Source organism: Scyliorhinus canicula, chromosome 1 (assembly GCF_902713615.1).
Source record: "Scyliorhinus canicula chromosome 1, sScyCan1.1, whole genome shotgun sequence".
Lineage (NCBI taxonomy): Eukaryota > Metazoa > Chordata > Chondrichthyes > Carcharhiniformes > Scyliorhinidae > Scyliorhinus > Scyliorhinus canicula.
Genome location: NC_052146.1, coordinates 74,864,554 through 74,887,167, shown reverse-complemented (window position 1 = coordinate 74,887,167; position 22,614 = coordinate 74,864,554). Strand labels below are relative to the sequence as shown.

At 46.5% G+C, this 22,614-nt stretch overlaps 1 protein-coding gene across 3 annotated transcripts in view; it reads right to left on the bottom strand.

The window, feature by feature from the left end:
* depdc5 (DEP domain containing 5, GATOR1 subcomplex subunit) overlaps positions 1-22,614 on the bottom strand; it is a 253,508-nt gene that overhangs the window by 126,517 nt on the left and 104,377 nt on the right. For 2 of the 3 annotated variants that reach the window (XM_038793299.1, XM_038793316.1), the window contains exons 22-25: positions 21,422-21,557; positions 19,228-19,325; positions 6,956-7,012; positions 1,142-1,325 (exon numbers count right to left, since the gene is read on the bottom strand). In XM_038793299.1, coding sequence (XP_038649227.1) covers positions 1,142-1,325; positions 6,956-7,012; positions 19,228-19,325; positions 21,422-21,557 — 475 coding nt within the window. The remainder of the gene's footprint in view (positions 1-1,141; positions 1,326-6,955; positions 7,013-19,227; positions 19,326-21,421; positions 21,558-22,614) is intronic. The other variant, XM_038793307.1, reaches the window with a different exon arrangement.

Sequence of the window (22,614 nt, the reverse complement as noted above, 5' to 3'; positions counted from 1 at the left end):
CCAGGGCAAGCTCAGGATTCAGAAATTCTGCTTTCTGCTACATTTGCAGGACGGGTTAAATGATAGTCCAACACTGCACCTGCTGGACGTACCCGAGGGTCTTCATTGGTCAATGCGGAGTGTTAGGAATATAGAGCTCAGAAACTTTTCAAACACAAAGCCCACTCCCCCACAATTGTGAACAGATGCACATCAGGTCACATCAAATGTCCTTGGTTAACAGCAGCCCATATTGTTTATTTTAAATATAAATCAGGGGCTGGATTCTCAAGTCCCCCAGCCACGTGTTTCTTCTCATAGAATCTCTACAGTGCAGGAGGCTATTCGGCCCATCGAGTCTGCACCGATCCTCCAAAAGAGCACCTTACCCAGGCCATCTTTTGGACTTTGGGAGGAAACCGGAGCACCCAGAGGAAACCCACGCAGACATGGGAAGAATGTGTCCACACAGTCACCCAAGGCCGGAACTGGTAGGGGCTTGTTTAGCACACTGGGCTAAAGAGCTGGCTTTTAAAGCAGACCAAGGCAGGCCAGCAGCACGGTTCGATTCCCGTACCAGCCTCCCCGAATAGGCGCCTGTATGTGGCGACTAGGGGCTTTTCACAGTAACTTCATTTGAAGCCGACTTGTGACAATAAGCAATTTTAATTTCATTTCACTGTGCCATCGTGTTGCCCTCCAAAGGGGAATGCCAGGAGTGGGATTTGAATCCATGCCAGTAGAAAGGAACCAGAAATCACCAGACATAAACAAGCACGGAATCTGGTGCCTTCGGCCACTTAGCCATCCTGACAAGCGGTGCACCGTTCACTGGATTCTCTAATCCCGCTGCTCATTGAAGGGATTTTGCATTGAAACCACCCCACGTAGCCAGGAAACTCACGGGGCGAATGCGCTGCCAGCGGGAACTGGGAATCACAACGGCCAGAGAATTCTGTTCCAGATATTGTCCACTGGAACGAGGAGCTGGAATTGAAAAGCAGGCTGGGATATGATATAAAGGCAGTTGGTTTGACTGGATCTGTTTTGCCTGTCCCACCCTCAATAGAAGGTGCACATTGCACACAATCTCATGCTTGGTCTCGGCCCACCTTCGTATCCTGTCAGTTTAAACAAAGCGGGCGAGGAGGATTTAACATACCTGTCAATGTCAGTTTCTGGAAGGAGGTCGTAGCAGCCCTCTGTGTAGTCGTTCTGGAGGCTTTGCCGGTCTGGAAAGTAGTCTGTGGTGAGTGGCAAACAGGCAGGTGTAGTGAGAGACTTCCAGTCAACACCCACTGTGCAACAGAAACTGGGCACTACAGGAGGAGCAGACAGCATCAGAACTTCAGCGGGTCAGAAAATCACATGGACACCGAATTCCAGAAATAGGGGAAAGGGAGGAAGGGGGGAGGGGGGGGGGGGGAGAAAGTTAAAGCCATTGATTGAACACAAAGGGAAATAGGAAGAGTGAGAAGAGAGAAAAAAAAATATTAGCTGTTAAAAAAAATTAAAGATTCTTGCTATCCAAATTTAACATGCATATATATCATTGTGCATAATTTGACAACATCAAAACACAAAAAGATGTTACTTTAGTAATTGTTAAGCATATAAATTAATTGCAAAGTGTGCAAACGATAGAAGAGATTATTTGGTTGCCAATCACATTTCTTCATCCATTGTTAATAAGTAGCAGGATTGGGGATCATTAAGGTAACGAAGATTTCACTGTGCACGACATATCTAACACACAGATTGTACAGGAGATGGGTCACAATCACATACCATGCCAGAGTTTCAGAGCAGGGAAAACAGGCACAAAATAAAGCAGCAATCAAAGTGGAAAATCAAGTAACTCCAGCATCAAATCCTGCAACTTTCAACACCAATGGGCGTAAATATGGTTATTCTCCTACTGCTACACCAGGGATCAGGCGGAAACCTTTCCAAGCTCGTTCACTGTAAGGATACGTGCGAGGGTTTGTAGCTGCGGTAGTCAAGAGGTATCAGACATACAAATGTTAAAGTGCAAATCGAAATAGCCACAGACACAAGGCTCCACGTCCTGTGTTGCACAGGATTACATCCACTATTTGGCTGTGGCGACAACAGGTATTGCTCAGATCAGATCAAACCTGTTGCACTACAATTATGACTTTGTTAGTACATCAGATGGTTGTTACTTTTAACTTTAATTAGTTAGATTAGATGCAGTTAGTAATGTACACTTGTTAATCCTTTGGATTCTTTCCTCTCTTTTCCACAAGGTGTTGTCACAGGGACAGGAGCTTTCCTCTAGTACCTCACCCAGATGCCTGCTCCTAGCCAGCAAGTCTGGACAGACAGAGAGAGCAAGGCTGATCCTGCCCTGACCTGACACATGCAAACTGCTTAGCAACAGTCGCTGATTTAGAGCCGCAGTCATTTTTTCCCCCTTCACTAACCCTAAAATACAAAACTATTTGTAGGCTGCCCCTGCCCTGCCTAGCTGCTGCCTTGATTGTGTAGCCTGATGGGGATTGGTAAAGACACCAGCAAAACCAGTTGGTTAAAAAAGCTAACTCTGTACAGTATCAGCATAAGCAACATAAACAGGAGGGGTCTGCAGTGAAGAACAGGATGTGCAGCCAGGGAGTGAGCACAGGAGATGATTGGACAATGGCTGTCACTATGCCTCAGACAGACAGACCCTTGTGTGTGCTGTGCTCCTGAGAAGAAATACAATCGCTGAGTCACGACTCTTTGAACATTCGTGACCAGAAAAAATTGATTGATTCATGCTGTCTTTTGTGAGGATTGGACGCGTGGGCGGGATCTGTACAAAAAGGAGAGACAGACTTTTGAAGCGATAAGCTGAAGGAATAACCACTATAAGAAGGCGTGCCTTGGGTCTGGGACCCAGAGAGGACTTCAGGATCCACCAAGAGGGCCTCTTACCGGGTGGTATTTACGCCCAAGGCGTGAGTTCTGATACTTTGTACGTAGTAAAGAGTTTTCAAACTGTGTGTAACAGCTTTCGGCAATGGAGTTTTGATACAGTGTATGATAGAACCTCCCTTGTAGCAGATTTAAGCATTGGAATTTTTATATTATGTTCAATAAAGAAGTGATTTGATTCAAATTGAAAGGTGTGTCTATCTGGAGCGAATGACTCGGTCCACAGTTAGAACACAAACTGAGAACAAGACATGGGTTACACCAGTTTACCTGGCAGACCATTGAGAGAATGGTGCATCTTTACACATAACACTAAAACATCAGTATAACATCAATTAGCAGAAACATGCACATATTTTAGTGATATTAGTTTTTTTAACAATTAGATTAAATAAGCAAAATTCAATTGACCAGACATTTTATCTTGCAGGCAGTGAACAAACGTTAAACTAATTTATTTGGAAACTGTCCATGCAGCAGATCAACCTCTGCTTCATTTCTTTCTTCTTTCTCCATTCTTCCCAAGGATAAGATATTGTTGAGCCAAATATCCCAGCTTTCCAGCAAGAATGGAAATTCTGGTTTCCATCCCAAGCTAAGCAGCTACGTGCCCAACTCTAACATCACTACCTTAGACCTAGGATGAGCTCAACTAACTCAGTGTCGACTGAGAATGAAATGGGGCTACTGCTGTGTGTGGTTTTGTGCTATAGCAGCTGGTGCCTTTTTCATTCGGGGGGTTGGCTCGAACTATTGGATCAGTGTGAACAGGGCTGCACTGCAATTCAAAGCTGAGACCAGGTGGCGTTATTCCAATCCTGTAACCAGTTGCCATCACGAGTAGTCCAGATAGCTCTGGACTATGGAGGGCGGCACGGTGGCTAGCACTGCTGCCTCACAGCTCCAGGGTCCCAGGTTCAATTCCAGCCTTGGGTGACTGTGTGGAGTTTTCACTTTCTCCCCAATCCTCCCACATCCAAAGATGTGTGGGTTTGGTGGATTGACCAGGCTAAATTGCCCTTAGTGTTAAAAAAAAAGGCTAAGTGTGGGTTACTGGGTTACAGGGATAGGGTGGAGGCGTGTGCTTAAGTAGGGTGGTCTTTCCAAGAGCCCATACAGACTTGATGGGCCGAATGGCCTCCTTCTGCACTGCAGATTCTATGGCTGCTTTCGGGTATCAATAACTAGAACTACACGTAAAAGAATCCCAACTGCAAAAATGAAGTCTCAAAGCTAATTGGCAAGCAGAAAGGAGGTCTGGAACAGAAGGACTCTGTCAGGAGGGTGAGCTGTGGTTAAAATAAACTAGGCGACATAAAGCAATGGTATCAAGATCAGAGTCAAAAAGGTGACATACCAACTTCCAATTGATGGGAGGTTGCAAGCTTTTGTTTAAAGCACATTATAATACATAGCATCCTAATAATGCGTGAATTGCGATAATTTCACCAGAAGCATCCGAGAAGGTCCACTCAACTCAGTTGTCGAATGAGGAGCTTACCTTACGAGGAAAGGTTTGGTCTTTACCCATTGGGAGTTTAGAGGAATGAGAGGTGATCTTATTGAAACATGTAAGATGCTGCGAGGACTTGAGAGGATGGATATCGAGCGGATGTTTCCTCTTGTGGGAGAGGCTAGAACCAGAGGTCGCAGTTTAAGAATAAGGGCCGGGATTCTCCCCTACCCGGCGGGGCGGGGGGTCCTGGTGTAGCGGAGTGGCGCCAACCACTCCGGCGTCGGGCCTCCCCAAAGGTGCGGAATTCTCCGCACCTTTGGCGGCTAGGCCCGCACCGGAGTGGTTGGCGCCATGCCGACTGGCGACAAAACCGGCGCCAATGGCCTTTGACACCCGCCAGCTGGCATCGGGGCTGGCCAAAAGGCCTTCGCCGGTTCGCGCATGCGCCGGTGGTGACGTCAGCGGCATGGTGGAGGCCATGGCGGCGGCGGAAGAAAAAGAGTGCCCCCACGGCACTGGCCCGCCCACCGATCGGTGGGCCCTGATCGCAGGCCTGGCCACCGTGGGGGCAGCACCCCCCGGGGTCCGATCGCCCCGCCCCGCCCCCCCCCCCCCCCAGGACCCCGGGAGCCCGCTCGCACCGCCAATCCCGCCGCCACCAGAGGTGGGTGAAACCACGGCGGCGGGATTGGCCTCTCAGCGGCGGGACTTCGGCCCATCGCGGGCCGGAGAATCGCCGCAGGGGGCCCGCCTGCGGGGGGGGGGGTCGGAGAATTTCGCCCAAGAGGTCTACTGTTTTAAGATGGAGATGAGGAGATTTTATTTTCTCAAAGGGTCATTCGTGTGTGTAACTCAATTCCTTAGAGAAGGGTGGAGGCTGTGGGTCATTGAAGTTACTCAAGGCAAAGTTACTCGGATTTTTGATAGCCAGGGGAGTCGAGGGTTATGACAGGAAGGTAGAGTAGAGACACAACTAGATCAGCCATGATTGTATTGCATAGCAGCGGAGCAGGTTCGAGGGGCTGAATGGCTGGCTCCAAAGTCATATGTTCCTAATGCTATCAACATGACACGAGCCCAACACAAAACTAAATTCATTGTTACAGGATTCAGAGTTTCCGGCAGCAGCAAAGGTTTTGAAGGCAAGCCGGTTACCCATCTATGTCTTGCTAAAGTGCATACTTGTTATCACCCCACACAAAGCGATAAGCGATAATGTGCTTTCAGCTGCAACGCACAGGGGAAATATTACAACATCAAATAATATTTTCATAGTTGGTCAATTAAAAACAAATTCTGGCAGTAAAAAGACAAACTTATATTCTACTAAATAAAACACACAGATTGGGATGAGATGTGGCTCTGGGTGTGGAGATGGTGAAGGTGCTCCTATGAATTAGAACAGTGGATCAGGGTAGACGATGGCTAACCTCCGATCCCCTGGTGGCCTCGGCTACGTTGAGCAGGGAGATGCTGTGTGAAGCCCCTTCCAACTCCCCACAGCAGAAGAGAGTCAGACAGATCGTCACTGCTGCCCGTCTCTCTCCTGACTTCTGATGGTGACGTACGCGACACACTGCACGGGTGGTTCAGAAAAAACAGTGAGCCCGCATTCTTGGGTGAAGGGTTAGACTTGACCAATGGAGAAAAAAAAAGGACAAAAAGAAAACAAAATAGTAAAACATCTTGTAAAAAGATGCACTGCATCCCTACAACCAAGTCCACAGGTTAACATATATATGAAAATGATTAAATTCTTTAACTATTATAAGTGGCACGATGGCACAGTGGTTAGCACTGTTACATCACAGCTCCAGGGGCCAGGTTCAATCCTGGCCTCGGATGACTGTGGAGTTTGCACTTCTCCCGTGTCTGCGTGGGTTTCCTCCGGGTTCTCCGGATTCCTCCCACAGTCCAAACGTGTGCAGCTTAGGTGGATTTGTCATGCTGAATTGCCCTTTAGCGTCCAAAAGGTTGGGTCGGGTTACTGGGAAAGGATTGGAAGCGTGGGCTTGGGTAGGGTGCTCTTTTCAAGGGCCAGTGCAGACCTGATGGGCCGAATGGCCTCCTATTGCACTGCAAATTTTTTGATTGTATGATTCCATTAAAATTTGGAGAGGGGCAGCACGGTGGTGCAGTGGTAGGCCCTGTTGCCTCACGACGCCGAGGTCCCAGGTTCGATCCCGGCTCTGGGTCACTGTCCGTGTGGAGTTTGCACATTCTCCCCGTGTTTGCGTGGGTTTCGCCCCCACAACATAAAGATGTTAAATTGCCCCTTAATTGGCAAAAATTAATTGGGTACACTAAATTTACATAAATAAAAGATCTGTAGGAGGGAAAGAGATGAAAATTGATCTCTAGCTCTCTATTTATAAAAACTGAAAATGCTGTAAATAAAGAACAGCATCTGAATGAAGAGAGACAGATCAAAGTTCCCTCAGCATTCTGAGTGGTCTCCCCCAGGCAATTAACCTATCTTCTCTCCGTTGGTTGGCCTGTTGTATACTTTCACCGTTCTCCGCATTTGCATTATTTGCCTTTTCTCCTCTTTGGTTTGGCTCAATTGAGTCAATAACTCACTTGCATCACGGCCAGAAGAAGGGTCTTCGTAGGATGAGGCCTGATTCAGTGGAGTCCCTGGAACAAAAACAGACATGATCAGCCGTATGGATCTCGTGGCGGTGGCACAGAGCCCGAGGGCAGCGAGTGTGTAATGCTGCGTGCTTCGAACATCAACAATGGCCCTGCAAGCTTTCCTCTCACTGACCAGCAGGCATCAACAGATTGGTTAGCTCTCACAGATATCCAACTAAATGAGACCCCAAAAAACAACCTCACAAAGTCCCATCTTCCCAAAACCATCAGCCGTCACTTTATATCATGAAGTGCCTGTGAAACCAGACGATTCTGGCTTGAAACAATGTTATGAATAAATCTTCTTCCCTTCCCATCTCTGTTGATAAAATTTGTCTCCTTAGTCAGACATATCACTCTGCTCAAAAGAGTCCCAAACTGCATACGGCTCGTTTGCTACGACAGGTAAAGAGGCTCCATTTACATTTAACAGGCAGGTTCGGTGCTTCTCTGGTCACTTGTACTGAACCGGCACCTGTTTTATATTAATCATTTTCCTCCCAATAGAACATGGGCGGCACAATAGCACGGTGGTTAGCACTGTTGCTTCACAGCAATAGGGACCAAGGTTCGATTCCCGTTTTGGGTCACTGTCTGTGCGGAGTCTGCACGTTCTCCCAGTGTGTGCGTGGGTTTCTTCCGGGTGCTCCGTTTTCCTCCCACAAATCCCGAAAGACGTGCTTGTTAGGTAATTTGAACATTCTGAATTCTCCCTCCGTGTACCCAAACAGGCGCTGGAGTGTGGCGACTAGGGGATTTTCACAGTAAATTCATTGCGGTGTTACTGTTCGTCTACTTGTGACAATAACAAAAAATTAATACCTCTGCAGAAAAATGATTTTTCAAGCCAAGGCACATTATTTATGGTTCTTTTCGTCTGCCTAACCAGAGAAACCAATCTGTTCACAAACAGATACCGATCTCACATTGGAGCCAGGTCAACACGTAGTATTAATCAGATAATTAACTTCAACGAGTGATTTATTATTGTCCAATGTGATCAAAAACAGCTACTTTTCACTGTTGCTAGGAGGTTCTACCCAAAATGATTGAAATCTGGGACTGCACAGCACAGACCAAGCATAGAAATTCACCGGATTTGCCAATCACTGCTTTTAATTAATGACTGATCCCAATGTCTTCACTTCCAAGCCTGATTTGCTGCTGCTGTTTGTTAACCTGTAGCCTCCATTGTCCTCCTCCAGGTGCCTGTCCTGCAACTGAAACTACTGCACAGAATCAGCACCTCTTTCCTCTCTGGAAGGGTGGCAGGGTCCCCACCCCTGAACCCTCACTAACTCCACGCCCATGGTTGTGCTAAATAAGCATATCTAATCACGTGGCTAGCATCGACAAGCTTAAGAGGCAGCATGCCGAAGGGATTGGTCAAGAAGGTGCTTAAAAAGGGGATTGGCTTGTTGGGGTAAATATCCCTTTCCATTGATGAAATTTGCCAGGTGCTTTCACGTTGCTGCCTCACAGCACCAGGGACCGGGTTCGATTCCGGCCTTGGGTGAAGGTCTGTGTGGAGTTTGTACATTCTCCCTATGTCTGCATGGGTTTCCTCCAGGTGCTCCGGTTTCTTCCCACAGTCCAAAGAAGTGCAGGTTGACCATGATTAATTTCCCCGTAGCAGGTCAGCTGGGATTAAGGGGATAGGTGGGAGAGTGGGCCTCAGCAGAGTGCTCTGTCGTAGGGTTGGTGCAGAGATCGATGGGCTGAATGACCTCTTTCTGCACTGTCGGAATTCTATTCTATTTAACCCCCTCGGGTAGGAACAGAGATCCAGGAGGATTGGAGTCTGTTCCACCAATCAATTTAAACAGGGCCACACTATCGCAACACCACCTATTCTCCTTAAATTTTGAAACCCCTTAATACCTTTGTCCAACAAAATATATCAATCTCAGTTTTGAATGTTCAGTTAACGGATTGCTGTGGAATAGAGTTTCAGATTTCATCTGTGTGAAGAAAGTCCTTCTTAACATCACCCCAAATGATCAAGTTTTATACTTGAGGTTATAAACCCTCTTTCTTCTTTTTGTTGTTATATATTTTGTAAAAGTTTTCAATAAAAATTATTTTTTTTTAAAACCCTCTTTCTTGACCTGACCACTCATCTACTTATCAACTCCTCTCAAACAGCTCGATTTGTTTCCTCCTTAAACTGTGATGTTTAAATGGATAAAAGTCTAGTTTCTGCAACCTGTATCACAATTTCACCTTGTTATCATTGTGAGAAAGTGAGAAGTGTGTTGATGTCTGGGGACTGAACCTAAGAATATAAGAACTAGGAGCAGGAGTAGGCCATCTGGCCCCTTGAGCCTGCTCCGCTATTCGTTAAGATCATGGCTGATCTTTTGGTGGACTCAGCTGCACTTATCAGCCCGCTCACCATAACCCTTAATTCCTATGCTGTTCAAAAATCTATCTTTGCCTTAAAAACATTCAACGGGGGTAGCCTCAACTGCTTCACTGGGAAGGGAATTCCACAGATTTTGGGTGAAGAAGTTCCTCCTGAACTCAGTCCTAAATATGCTCCCCCTTATTTTGAGGCCATGCCCCCTAGTTCTAGTTTCACCCACCAGTGGAAAAAACCTCCCTGCTTCTATCTTATCTATTCCCTTCATAATTTTATGTTTCTATCAGATCCCCCTTCATTCCCCTAAATTCCAATGAGTATATTCCCAGTCTACTCGGTCTCTCCCCTTAAGCCAATCCTCTCAACTCCGGAATCAACTGAGTGAATCTCCTGCAGTGCCAGTAGCCCATTCGCAAGTAAGGAGACCAAAACTGTACACAGTACTCCAGGTGTGGCCTCACCAGCACCCTATACAGCTGCAACATAACCTTCCTGTTTTTAAACTCCATCCCTCTAGTAATGAAGGACAAAATTCCATTTGCCTTCTTAATTACTTGTTGCACCTGCAAACCAACATTTTGTGATTAATGCACAAGGACACCAGATCTCTCTCCATTTCAGAATGCTGCAATTTTTTTACCATTTAAATAATAAGACCATTTTGCTATTATTCCTCCCAAAATGGATGACCTCGCATTTACTAACATTGTACTCCATCTGCCAGACCCTTGCCCACTCACTTAAACTGTCTACAATCCCTCTGCAGGCTTTCAGTGTTCTCTGCACTCTTTGTTTATTAAATTTAGAGTACTCAATTATTTTTTTCAATTAAGGGGCAATTTAGTGTGGTCAATCCACCTAGCCTGCACATTTTTGGGTTGTGGAGGCGAAACCCACGTAAACACAGGGAGAATGTGTAAACTTCACACAGACAGTGACCCAGAGCTGGGATCGAACCTGGGACCAGGGTCCTCTGCACACTTTACTCTGCCACTCATCATGGTATCATCTGCAAACTTTGACACATTATGCCTGGTTCCCAACTCCAAATCATCTATATAAATTGTAAACAATTGCAGTCCCAAAACTGATCCCAAAGGCACACCACTAGCCACTGATCGCCAACCAGAAAAATGCCCATTTATCCCACTCTTTGCTTTGTTAGTTAACCAATCCTCTCTCCATGCTAATACCCGTAACGCCGTGCACCCTTATCTTATGTAACAGCCTTTTGTGCGGCACCTTGTTGAATGCCTTCTGGAAATCGAGATACATCACATCCACTAGTTCCCACCACACTCGTAATGTCCTCAAAGAATTCCAATAAATTAGTTAAATACGAGCTGCCTTTCATGAACCCATGCTACGTCTGTGCAATGGGACAATTTCTATCCAGGTGTCTCGCTATTTCTTCCATGATGATAGATTCAAGCTTTTTCCCCACTACAGAAGTTAAGCTAACTGGACAATAGTTACCCGTCTTTTGTCTACCGCCTCTTTTTAAAACAGTGGCGTCACATTTGCTGTTTTCCAACTTGCCGGAACCGCCCCAGAGTCCAGGGAATTTTGGTAAATTACCACAAGCTATTTACCACATTTGCTATTTCCCCTGCCATTTCTTTTAGTACCCTGGAATGCATTCCATCAGGGCCAGTAGACTCTTCTACCTTTAGCCCCATTAGCTTGCCCAACACGACCTGCTGATATTAATAATAATCTTTATTATTGTCACAAATTTGGGTATACAGAGGGAGAATTCAGAATGTCCAATTCACCTAACAGCAATTCTTTTGGGACCTGTGGGAGAAAACCGGAGCACCCGGAAGAAACCCACACAGACACAGGGAGATCATGCAGACAAGTAGGCTTACATCAACACTGCAATGAAGTTACTGTGAAAAGCCCCTAGCGCCACATTCCGCGCCTGTTCGAGTACACAGAGGGATAATTCAGAATGTCCAAATTACTTAACAGCACGTCTTTTGGGACTTGTGGGAGGAAACCGGAGCACCCGGAGGAAACCCACACAGACACAGCGAGATCATGCAGACGCCGCACAGACAGTGACCCAAGCGGCAATCGATCCTGGGACCCTGGCGCTATGAAGTAACAGTGCTAACCATTGTGCTCCCGCACCACCCATCGAAGTGATAATGATCATTTTTACATCCTCACCTGCCATAGCCTCCTTGCCATCAATTATTGGCATGTTACTTGTGTCTTCCACTCTGAAGACCCACACAAAATACATGTTCAATGTCTCGTACATTTCATCATTTCCCATTATTAATTCCCCCTTCTCATCCTCTAAAGGACCAATGTTTACCTTAGCCACTCTTCTTCTTTTTATACATTTGATCTGTTTTAGATTCTGAGCTATTTTACTCTCATAATCTTACTTTTCTTCATAGCTTTTTCCATGGCTTTCAGTTGACCTTTAAAGATTTCCTAATCCTCTAGTTTTCCACTAATCTTTGCCACTGTCGATGCATTTACTTTCAATTTGATATCCTCCTTTATTTCCTTAGATATCCATGGTCGATTATCCCTTTTTCTACAGTCCTTCCTTTTCACTGATATATACTTTTGCTGAGAACTGTGAAAAAATGCTTTAGAAGTCTTCCACAGTTCTTCAATTGTTCCACCATAAAGTCTTTGCTTCCGGTCTACCTTCGCCGACTCCTCCCTCATCCCATTTAAACAAAGTCTCCTTTGTTTCAGCACAAGGATTTTACCTTCTCACCCTCCATCTGTATTTTAAACTCAACCACACTGTGATTGCTCCTTCCGAGGGGATCCCTAACTGCGAGATAATTAATTATTCCTGTCTCAATACACAGGACTAGATCTAGGATAGCTTGCTTCCTCCTAGGTTCCATTACATACTGTTCGAGGAAACTGTCGCGGATATATTCTTTTTTTTTAAAATATTTTTATTGAAGCATTTGCAAAATTTTTATAACAATAACAAACAAAACAATAATTACATAAACATCAACATGGTAAACTGGACATTTCCCACCCAACCGCTTCTTGTACATCCCTTAACCATATTGCACCTACCCACCACCCCCTTCAGAATGCTGCTTCTGCTGACATATTAATTTCCCCCGAGAAAGTCGACGAACGGCTGCCACCTCCGAGAGAACCCCAGCATTGACCCCCTCAAGGCAAACTTTATTTTCTCCAGCTTGAGAAACCCAGCCATGTCACTGACACAACTCTCCACACTCGGGGGCTTCGGGTCCCTCCATATTAACAGGATCCGTCTCCGGGCTACCAGGGAGGCAAAGGCCAGAACATCGGCCTCTTTCACTCCCTGAACTCCCGGATCTTCTGACACTCCAAAGATCGCTATCTCTGGACTCGGCACCACCTACATATCTCGCACCTTGGACACTGCCTTGGCAAATCCCTGCCAGAATCCTCCAAGCTTCAGGCATGCCCAAAACATGTGGTCATGGTTTGCTGGGCTTCCCGCACACCTCGCACATCTATCTTCTACTCCGAAAATTTGCTCATCCTCGCCACCGTCATGTGTGTCTGCTGTACCACCTTAGAATGTATTAGACTGAGCCTAGCACATGAGGAGCAATTAACCCTGTTTAGGACGTCCGCCCACAGACCCGCCTGCAACTTCCCACCTAGCTCCTCCTCCCACTTGCCCTTCGGTCTCCTCCGCCTCCAATAACTCCTATCCGACACATTTCCCTCCCCCACCCAGGTACCGGACACTACTCTGTCCTGTATCCCTCGTAGCGGGATCAGGAGGAAAGCCAACACCTGTTTCCTTAAAAAGTCCCGGACTTGTAAATATCTGAAACCATTCCCCGGCGGCAGCTTGAACTAGTCCTCCAGCGTTTTCAGACTGGGAAAACTCCCATCTATGAACAGATCTCCCATCCTCCTAATTCCTGCTCTCTGCCAACTTCGGAACCCGCCATCTATTCTGCCCGGCGCGAACCTGTGGTTGTTGCAAATCGGGGTCCAGACTGACGCACCGTCCACCTTCTTATACCTCCTCCATTGCCCCCAGATCCTTAATGCCGCCACCACCACCAGGCTAGTGGAGTACCGGGCCGGCGAGAACAGCAGAGGTGCCGTTACCAGTGCTCCCAAACTGGTGCCTTTGCATGACACCGCCTCCATCCGCTCCCATGCCGACCCCTCCCCCATTACCCACTTCCTAATCATCGCTATATTCGCCGCCCAGTAGCAGCTGCAGACGTTCGGCAGCGCCAACCCACCCTCCCCCCGACTGTGCTTCAACAACAGTTTCTTCACCCACGGGGTTTTATTCGCCCATACAAAGCCCAAAATAATCTTGTTTATCCGCTCGGAAAAGGCCTTAGGGATGAAGATGGGGAGGCACTGGAAGACAAACAGAAATCTGAGGAGCACCGTCATTTTCACGGTCTGTACCCTCCCCGCCAGCCAAAGCGGGAGCATATCCCATCTTTTAAAGTCCCCCTCCATTTGCTCCACCAGCCAGGTTAGGTTGAGCCTGTGTAATGCCTCCCATTTCCGAGCCACCTGTATTCCCAGGTGGCGAAAGCTTCTCTCTACCATCCTGGTCGCAGATACATTCTATGAACTCCTCCTCAAGGCTGTCTTGTCCGACCTGGTTTGACCAATCGATATGTAAATTCAAATCCCCTATGACCAACTGACGTACCATTTTTACATGCATCAGTTATTTCTTTGTTTATTGCCCGCCTAACCGTGATGTTATTATTTGATGGCTAATCAGCGACCTTCCCTCCTTATTATTTCTAATTTCCACCTAAATAGAGTCAATCTTTTTCTCCATAGAACCAATATCATCTCTCACTACTCCCCTGATGTCATCCTTAAATATCAGAGCTACACCACCTGTCATGGGAGCGCCCCTTTAAGAAAGGGGCAATATTTAAAATCTTATCACATTGCTTCTGTGATGTCAGTGGATGGAGCTGGGCTGTGGCTCTGTGAGCTGTTTTTGGTTTCACATTCACATTTCACATTTGACTGCTGTGGACTCAGGGAGAAAGAAGTGTTTTGTTCCTGTCTCTCTATTTCCATTTAAAATATCTGTTTCAGTAAAAAAAAACATTGATTACAACGACCTGCTGTTTTGGTAACTTAAAATATATAGTTTGCTTTCTGGAAGGGTTTAAACCTGCTGGTGAAACGGGGTCAGAATCTCAGGAAAAACAAGTCTTATTCAAGTGAGAATGCAGAGTGCTGGGTCACGCCCTTAAAGGGTTTCTTGGTTTATGGGATTTTGTTTTTTAATTGGAACAGTTAAGGGGGAGTTCATTAAGTATTATATAATAGATTATTTTAGCTGTGCAGTATCTTTATATTTGTAATTGATAAAACGTCTTGCTCTGTGTTTATATAATTTTATCTAAGTTCCTAGAATAAAGTTTATTTTGATTAAAATGACAAGGAAGACTGTTGATCCCACCTCAAGTGGAGGCTCTTGTGCTCACCCTAGCCAAATTCAACAAAAAATTATAGAATAGGTGAACTCCATAATATACTTTGGCATTTTTAAACCCTGGCCCATAACACACCTCCCTTACCTTCCTGTCTGTCCTTCTGAATAGTCTGATACCCCTGGATATTTAACACCCAGTCGTGACCACCCTGCAACCATGTCTCTGTAATGGCCACGAAATCATACTCAATCGCGTTGATTTGTGCCGTCAACTCATTCACCTTGTTTCGAATGCTATGAGCATTCAAGTAAAGTGCTCTTATGCTAGTTTTTTTTAAACATTCTGTTTGAATCCTAACACCTCCATTAATAACATCTCCTGAGATCTTCTTCCCTTTAACTTTTGTCATAATTTTCCCTGTAATTGAATCCTCCTCCCCAGGTGCTAACTTGCTGCTCTGCTTCTCATTACCCATTATTCTTCCCGTAGTTTCACCCATCCCTCACACCGCCCCCCCCCCCCCCCCCCCCCCCACACCTCCGCACTTGCCATTTTAAAGTTAGCGTTTTTTTAAATTTAGATTACCCAATTCATTTTTTTCCAATTAAGGGGCAGTTTAGTGTAGCCAATCCACCTAGCCTGCACATCTTTGGGTTGTGGGGGCGAACCCACATAAACACGGGGAGAATGTGCAAACTCCACACGGACAGTGACTCAGAACTGGGATCAAACCCGGGACAGCTGTGCTAATCACTGTGCCATCCTGCTGCTAGTTTGCAACCACCCTATTTATCCTTTCCACTAGAACACCAGGTCCCAGATCGGTTCAGCTGACTGGCCAACCTGTACAGATTTCTACTGTTCCAATACTGATGCCAATGTCCCTTGAAATGGAACCCCTCTTTCCCACGCCACTCCTTTAGCCATGTGTTTACTTCCCTAATTTTCTCATCCCTATGTCAATTTGCATATGGCTCGGGTAGTGATCCAGAGATCATAACCCTTTAATTTAGTTCCTAGTGCCTGATAATCTGCCAACAGGTCCTCTTTCCTAATCTTGCCTATGTTGTTTGTCCCAACATGGACGACAACAACTGGATCCTCCCACTCCAATATCCTTTCAAGCCGGTCAGAGATGTCCCTCACCCTGGCACCGGGCAGGCAACATTCCAAGTGGGACTCTCGGTCCTGCTTACAAAGGATGCTATCAAACCCCCGAATTATAAAATCCCCCACAACTGCCACTTGTCTTCTTGCTCCCCCACTGCTTGAATGGCTCATCCTCTCTACAGCCCTTTTCCTCATCCACACAGGGAGCAAGTACCTGTTGGACAAGGTGAAGAGCTGAGGCTCCTCTGTTCCTGAATTCAGGATCCCTCTACCTGCCTCACTTACGGTCACACCTTGCTGTCCCTAACCACTGACCGACTTTGAAGTACTTCATCTACGGGATGTGACCGCCTCTTGAAACAAAGCGTCCAGGTAATGCTCCCCCTCCCGAATGTGTCTCAATGTCCGACGCTCAGATTCCAGCTCAGCAATTCTGAGCCGAAATTTCTCGAGCAACCAACACTTGCTGCAGATGTGGTCACTGCAGCTCGCAATATGGTCTGCCATCTCACACATCATGCAGCTACAGCACATCGCTTGCCCAACCTTCTCTTCTAGTTTATTAATTCGTTTTGCAGTGTTCTCCTTCTAATCACACAGATTAATCTCCACCCCCTGATCCAGACCGTGAGGTCTCCAGGGAGAGGCAATAAAAAACAGAGTTTAAAACCCAGGGCCAATATGGGAAAACATTCTGGGAAAATTCCTCTCCGACAACCCCTTGTGGCAATCAAAACGAGTCCAAGAGATCACTGTCGCCGGGATGAGATTTAAAATGAATTCTCTCCTCGCTGATGAATATGAACTCTCTCCTCTCTCCCCACACTTTTTGAAATGAACTCGCGCCCTGCACTTTTTGAAATTAACTCTCTCCCCGCGCTTTTGGAAATCAAATCTCTCCTGGCGCTTTTTGAAATGAACTCTCCTCTCTCCCCGCCCCGCTGATCACTGACCCACTATTACACAAGTATCACACTGTCATCATCTTCCTGCTACATTGCCCTCCCCCACCCTGTGCACTATGTACCAGAGTAGGGTTATTACAACCCTTTACAGAATATCTTTTTAAATATTCATTTACGGGATGTGGGCCTTGCTGGTTCATTTATTGCCCATCCCTAATTTCTGCTCGAGAAGATGGCAGTGAGCTGCCTTCTTGAACCACTGCAGTCCCTGAGGTGTAGGTACACCCACAGTGCTGTATTCCAGGACTTTAATCCAGCAGAATTGAAAGAAGGGCGGCACGGTGGTTAGCACTGCTGCCTTACATGCCAGGGACTCAGGTTTGATGCCGGCCTTGGATGAATGTGTGGAGTTTGCACATTCTCCCCATGCCTACGTGGGTTTCTTCCCACAATCCAGAGATGTGCAGGTTGGGTGGGGTTATGGGGACAGGGCGGGAGAGTGCACATAGGTAGGAAGCTCTTTCAGAGGATTGGTGCAGACTTGATGGCTTACTTCTGCACTGTAAGGATTCTGTGGGATTTCCAAGTCAGGATGGTGTGTGGCTTGAAGGGAAATCTCCAGATGGTGGTGTTCCCATGTATCTGCTGCCCTTGTTCTTCTAGATGGTAGTGGTCGGGGGCTTGGACAGTGCTGCCTAAGGAACCTTGGTGAGTTGCTGCATGCATTTGTAGATGGTACACAACTGCCACTGGTCGTCAGAGGGAGTGAATGTTTGAGGAAGGGGTACCAATAAAGCAGGCTGTTTAAACCTGGATGGTGTCGAGCTTCTTGAGTGCTATTGGAGCTGTACTCATCCAGGCAAGGGGAGAGTATTCCAGTGCATTCAATTGACAACGTTTAAAGTTGCTGGAAACACGTGTTACACCAGGAGGTTTGCTGAAGCCGAAAGTTTGGAGCAGAGATTCTGAGACATAATGCCCCAGTGAGGCCATCCAGAATTGGCTGGCTACAGCAACCCAGGCAACAGGCTCAGCTCTGGTCGCTCCTGCGGGGAGAAATGGGCAAAATAAAATAAACATACACACTCCATTAGAACACAGTGTTGCAAGAGGCCAGAAATAGAGATATGTCAGTGGGGAGCCGTGAGCCAGGGATCAATGTCGAAGGTGCAAAAATGATTGAATATTATGGACTTTTGCATCACAACTTAAGGGAATCAGGGAGTACTTATAAAGAATTTTGCTTTTCCGATGACAAGGATGTGCTGAGAAGTCACACCTCAGGTGGCTCTCGTCCTGTGAACCTGCAAAATAGTCACTTTTCACTTGACAAACGCCTAAAAACAACGATTCACCCCCACGACTTTAGTAGAACAACAGGGGGGGAGGGGGGGAAAGGAAAAAATAAATAAAAATTTTGCCTCAAAAGATTGAATATGCAGACCGGGAACCAGGATGGGGCGAAGGGGACCCCATTTTCAGATGCTATTTTCCCTCTCTTGCAGGTTTCAGGACACATTTGTCGAAATGTAGCCTGACCAGTCGCTCCCTCTCCTCAAGCCCTGGTAGATCAAAGCTAACTATTTAATCAACATGATCAGCGATAGCCCAGTCAAACCGCTCTGGTTGATTACCAGCCAACCCCAGCGTTAACTTAAAAAGGCAAAATACTGCGGGTGCTGGAATCTGAAACAAGAACAGAGGATGATGGAAAAACTCTGCCGCTCTGGGAGCATCTATCAGGAGATAACCCGACGCCAAAAGTTAAATCATGAGAGCACAACATAAACTAGGGTTGCATTCTCTGGAATTTAGACAGTTTGGAGCTGATTTGATCAAAGTTTTCATGATCGCAAGAGGAACAGTTAGGCTGGATGGAAAGAAATTATTTCTGCAGATTGCAGAGTCTAGTGTAATGGGGGCAGAGTCCAAACGTTAGAACCAGTTCCTTAGGAAACACTTCTACACACAGAATCATAGAATTAGAATCATAGAATCATAGCATTTACAGAGCAGAAGGAGGCCATTCAGCCCATCGAGTCTGCACCGGGGGTGTCAGAGGTTTGGAATTCTCTTCCACAAACGGCAACTTATGTCAGATGAACTGTTGAAACTTAAAACTGAAGATTGCCAGATTTTTGGTAAGCAAGAAGTATTATGGGGAATATGAGGCAAACACAGACGTGTGGTGTTCGGATACATATCAGCCATAACCTCATCAAATGGCCAAGAGGCCCGAAGACCTATTTCTGTCCAGCTGGTTGAAATGCATTGTGGGTATTATCACATGCCCGGCTCTGTATTACCATGTCTGAGCTCAGCGCTCGAGGTCAGCAGCTGTGAAAAGGTGAAACTAATACTTAAATGAACATCAAATGGAACATAAAGAGAACAAACTCAGACCCTTCATAGTCTCACCTGCACTGTGGCTGCTCGCAGGGCTCGTGGCAAATTCCTCCACTCCTGTACACCCCAGGAAAGATTGGTTATCAACAGCTTGCCTGGCTGTGCTCCGTCTAAGGGCAAAGAGATAAATGCCAGAGATGCACTACAATAGGTAGCAGGGACTCGCTAATGCTATTGAATGGCACATTCAAAATCATCATTTCACTCTCACTTTTTAATTTGAATCAATGTCAAAAAAGCCTTGCCAGATGGAAGGAAGGTTGCGATTAGTACTTCCTGGAGAGTTGAAGGACAAAATTAACAAGACAGCACAAGTGCACTGCTTTTTCAGCCAAGATTCCGGATCTTACACATCACATTGATCACACTGTAATTCTAGGAATAATATGGCGGAGAGAGAAAGGGAAAACATGAGGTGTTGTACTCTTTACTGTCAAAGTTAATACCTCAAAATTAGACCAACTTTAGAAGTGATGGGCTATCAATGCATAGACTAATTATATACATGGTTGGGGCGTCATGGTGGCGCAGTGGTTAGCACTGCTGCCTACGATGATGAGGACCCGGGTTTGATCCCAGCTCTGGGTCACTGTCCGTGTGGAGTTTGCACATTCTCCCCCTGTCTGCGTGGGTTTCACCCCCACAACCCAAAGATATGCAGGTTAGGTGGATTGGCGACGCTAAATTGCCCCTTAATTGGAAAAAAAAAATTGGGTACTCTAAATTTAAAAAAAAATTATATACATGGTAAAAAAACCCTGAAGACTTCATCTTAGGATAGAGACGCACAGGCTTAATGAGTGACACGGCAGCACAGTGGTTAGCACTTCTGTCTCACAGCGCCAGGGACCAGAGTTCAATTCCCGCCTTGGGTGACTGGCTGTGTGGATGCACATTCTTCCTGTGTCTGCGTGGGTTTCCTCCGGGTGCTCCGGTTTCCTCCCACAGTCCAAAGATGTGCAGGTTAGGTGGATGAGCCATGCGAAATTGCCCCTTAGTGTCCAACGGTTAGTTGGGTTATGGGGATAGAGCCTAGGTAGGGTGCTCTTTCAGAAGGTCGGTGCAGACTCGATGGGCTGAATGGTCTCCTGTTCTGTTAGGGTTCTATTATTCTATGAAAAGGTATTAGATGGGGAGGTCAGTGTTCTGGCTGTGGCCCTCACACACCCTTTGTTGTCTTGTTTCTGTTCACTGGTCAACACCGTGTGGGACAGACATCTTCTGTAGCTCTCGCTCTGGAACAACATTAAAGTCTACTCCAATTACATCACAAATGAGAAAAAATGGACATCCTCATCAGTTTAGGGAGTAGTACAAATGACAACAAACCCTGTATGCCTGTCTGCAAATGAAGCCTGCCTGTTCTTCTAGGTCTAAGCAGGAATCAAAGAACAGCGACAGGAGATGATGCACTCCCCCCTCAAACGGCCATTTGTAAACACAAGTGTTCATCATTTTCGGTGAACTCGGATTCAGAGCTGTTAAAACAATGCAGGTTGACTGAAAAGCAAAGCCTTTCCAGAGCTGCATCACTTATAATCAGCTATGGTTGTACCTGGGGTGCACTTGAATAATCAGGCACGTCCCATTGCTGGGTGCAGGGCCCCATTGCCGGGTGGAGGATCACTTTACCGGGAGGGTCGCTTTGTAAAGCTTTGTGGATGACACCTCAAGATTGAAGCCGATAATTGAGGCTGACACTCCAGTGCGGTACTGAGGGAATGCTGCATGTTAATGGCTATTTTATTTGAAATTAGACATTCAACTGAACTTCTATCGGCCCTCTAAAGTGGACAAACATAATCACTATCCTGGTGACCTAACCAACATTCCTCCTTTAAATATCATCAGCAAAACTTGGTTAACTGGCCCTTTATCGAATTTGTGTGACATTGCTGTGTGCAATCTAACTGCTGTTTCCTCCTTTACAATCACTGTCTACAATTCACATCTCATTCGTAACTTTTGACACATTTCAAGAAACCTGGAGGATAATCAGCTGCTACATAACATGCAAGTTATTGCATTGCACAACAATCCAGTAAACTACCTTTGGGATAGATTTCGACAAATAGTACCATGCAAAAAGGATAACAGAACAAGAATTGCAAGCAGGCTGGGTCCGTGTTGCATTTCTATTTCCTGATGCACCACAACATGGGTTAGTTTTAGTGAATTATTTGCAAATGGTATTGTGCATGCCAACCTGCCAGTCGCTTCATGGTAAGCCAGCTCCAACAGTTCTGCGGAGGAGTGTGTGGGGTCTCGCATGCTGCGCCCCTGAAGCTCTGCCATATGCTGTCTGGTCTGGTGATGGATCTGGATCGCCTCCCCAGAGGGACCTACAAAGAGAAAGTAGACTGTATGATCACACCTAGCACCAAGGCAACCCTACGCACATGCACACGCGTGCGACACACACACAAAAACTCTGCTAAATGTACATCATAGAGGAGGAAATTATTTTATCCAGTTCAAAGTGCTGATTCGGCTCTGGTGGTGGCATTCTCGCCCCGAGTCAAGGACGTCCACGTGCCAATTCAGGCTTGTGTCTGCTTCTACTCTGGACTCACGGGTACCTACGTTTACCGGCTTGAGAGGTGAAACCAAGTAAGTGTCTCTGTTTTCCAATGGACATTAAAGACTTTGCAGGATAGTCTCAATACCAGTGGCAACTCCTTCTGGTACCCTCACCACTGTTCATCCCTCAACAACACCAACATGCGACGAGGGCTAGGGGGGTAGCAATATTAATTCGCAAAAGGACGAGGTTTACGGGAACCAAGACAGTTACGTACCCACAGGGATGGTACATGATGGTCAGCGGTGTCCTGGAAGGGGCACCTGTCTTACTGGTAAATGTGTATGCTCCCAACTGGGACGACTTAGAATTCATAAAGAACACCACGGCGGAAATCCCCGACCTTGACACACACCGACTGATTATGGGGGGCGACTTTATCTGCGTGCTGGACCCACTGACCGACTGATCAAACCCCAGAACAGGAAAACGTCTGGCATGGTTAGGGAGCTAGGGCCCTTCATGAAACGGATGGGGGCGGTGCACCCATGGAGGTTCCTGCACCCGGGAGAAAAAGAGTTCTCATTCTTTTCGCAGGTGCACAAGGTATACACCCGTATCGACTTCTTTGCAGTGGGGAAATCGGTGCTTCCAGGGATCACGGGAACGGACTACTCTGCGATCATTTTTTCCGACCACACTATATGGATGTGAGGTTGGAGACAGGCTGGGCCCAACGCCCCACATGGAGGCTGGACACGGATCTCCTGGCCGACAAGGCTTTCTGCCAAAAAATATCACAGGCCATAGGCGATTACGTTAGTAACAACCAAAACAGGAAGGTCTCACCCTCCATGTTTTGGGAGGCACTGAAGGCC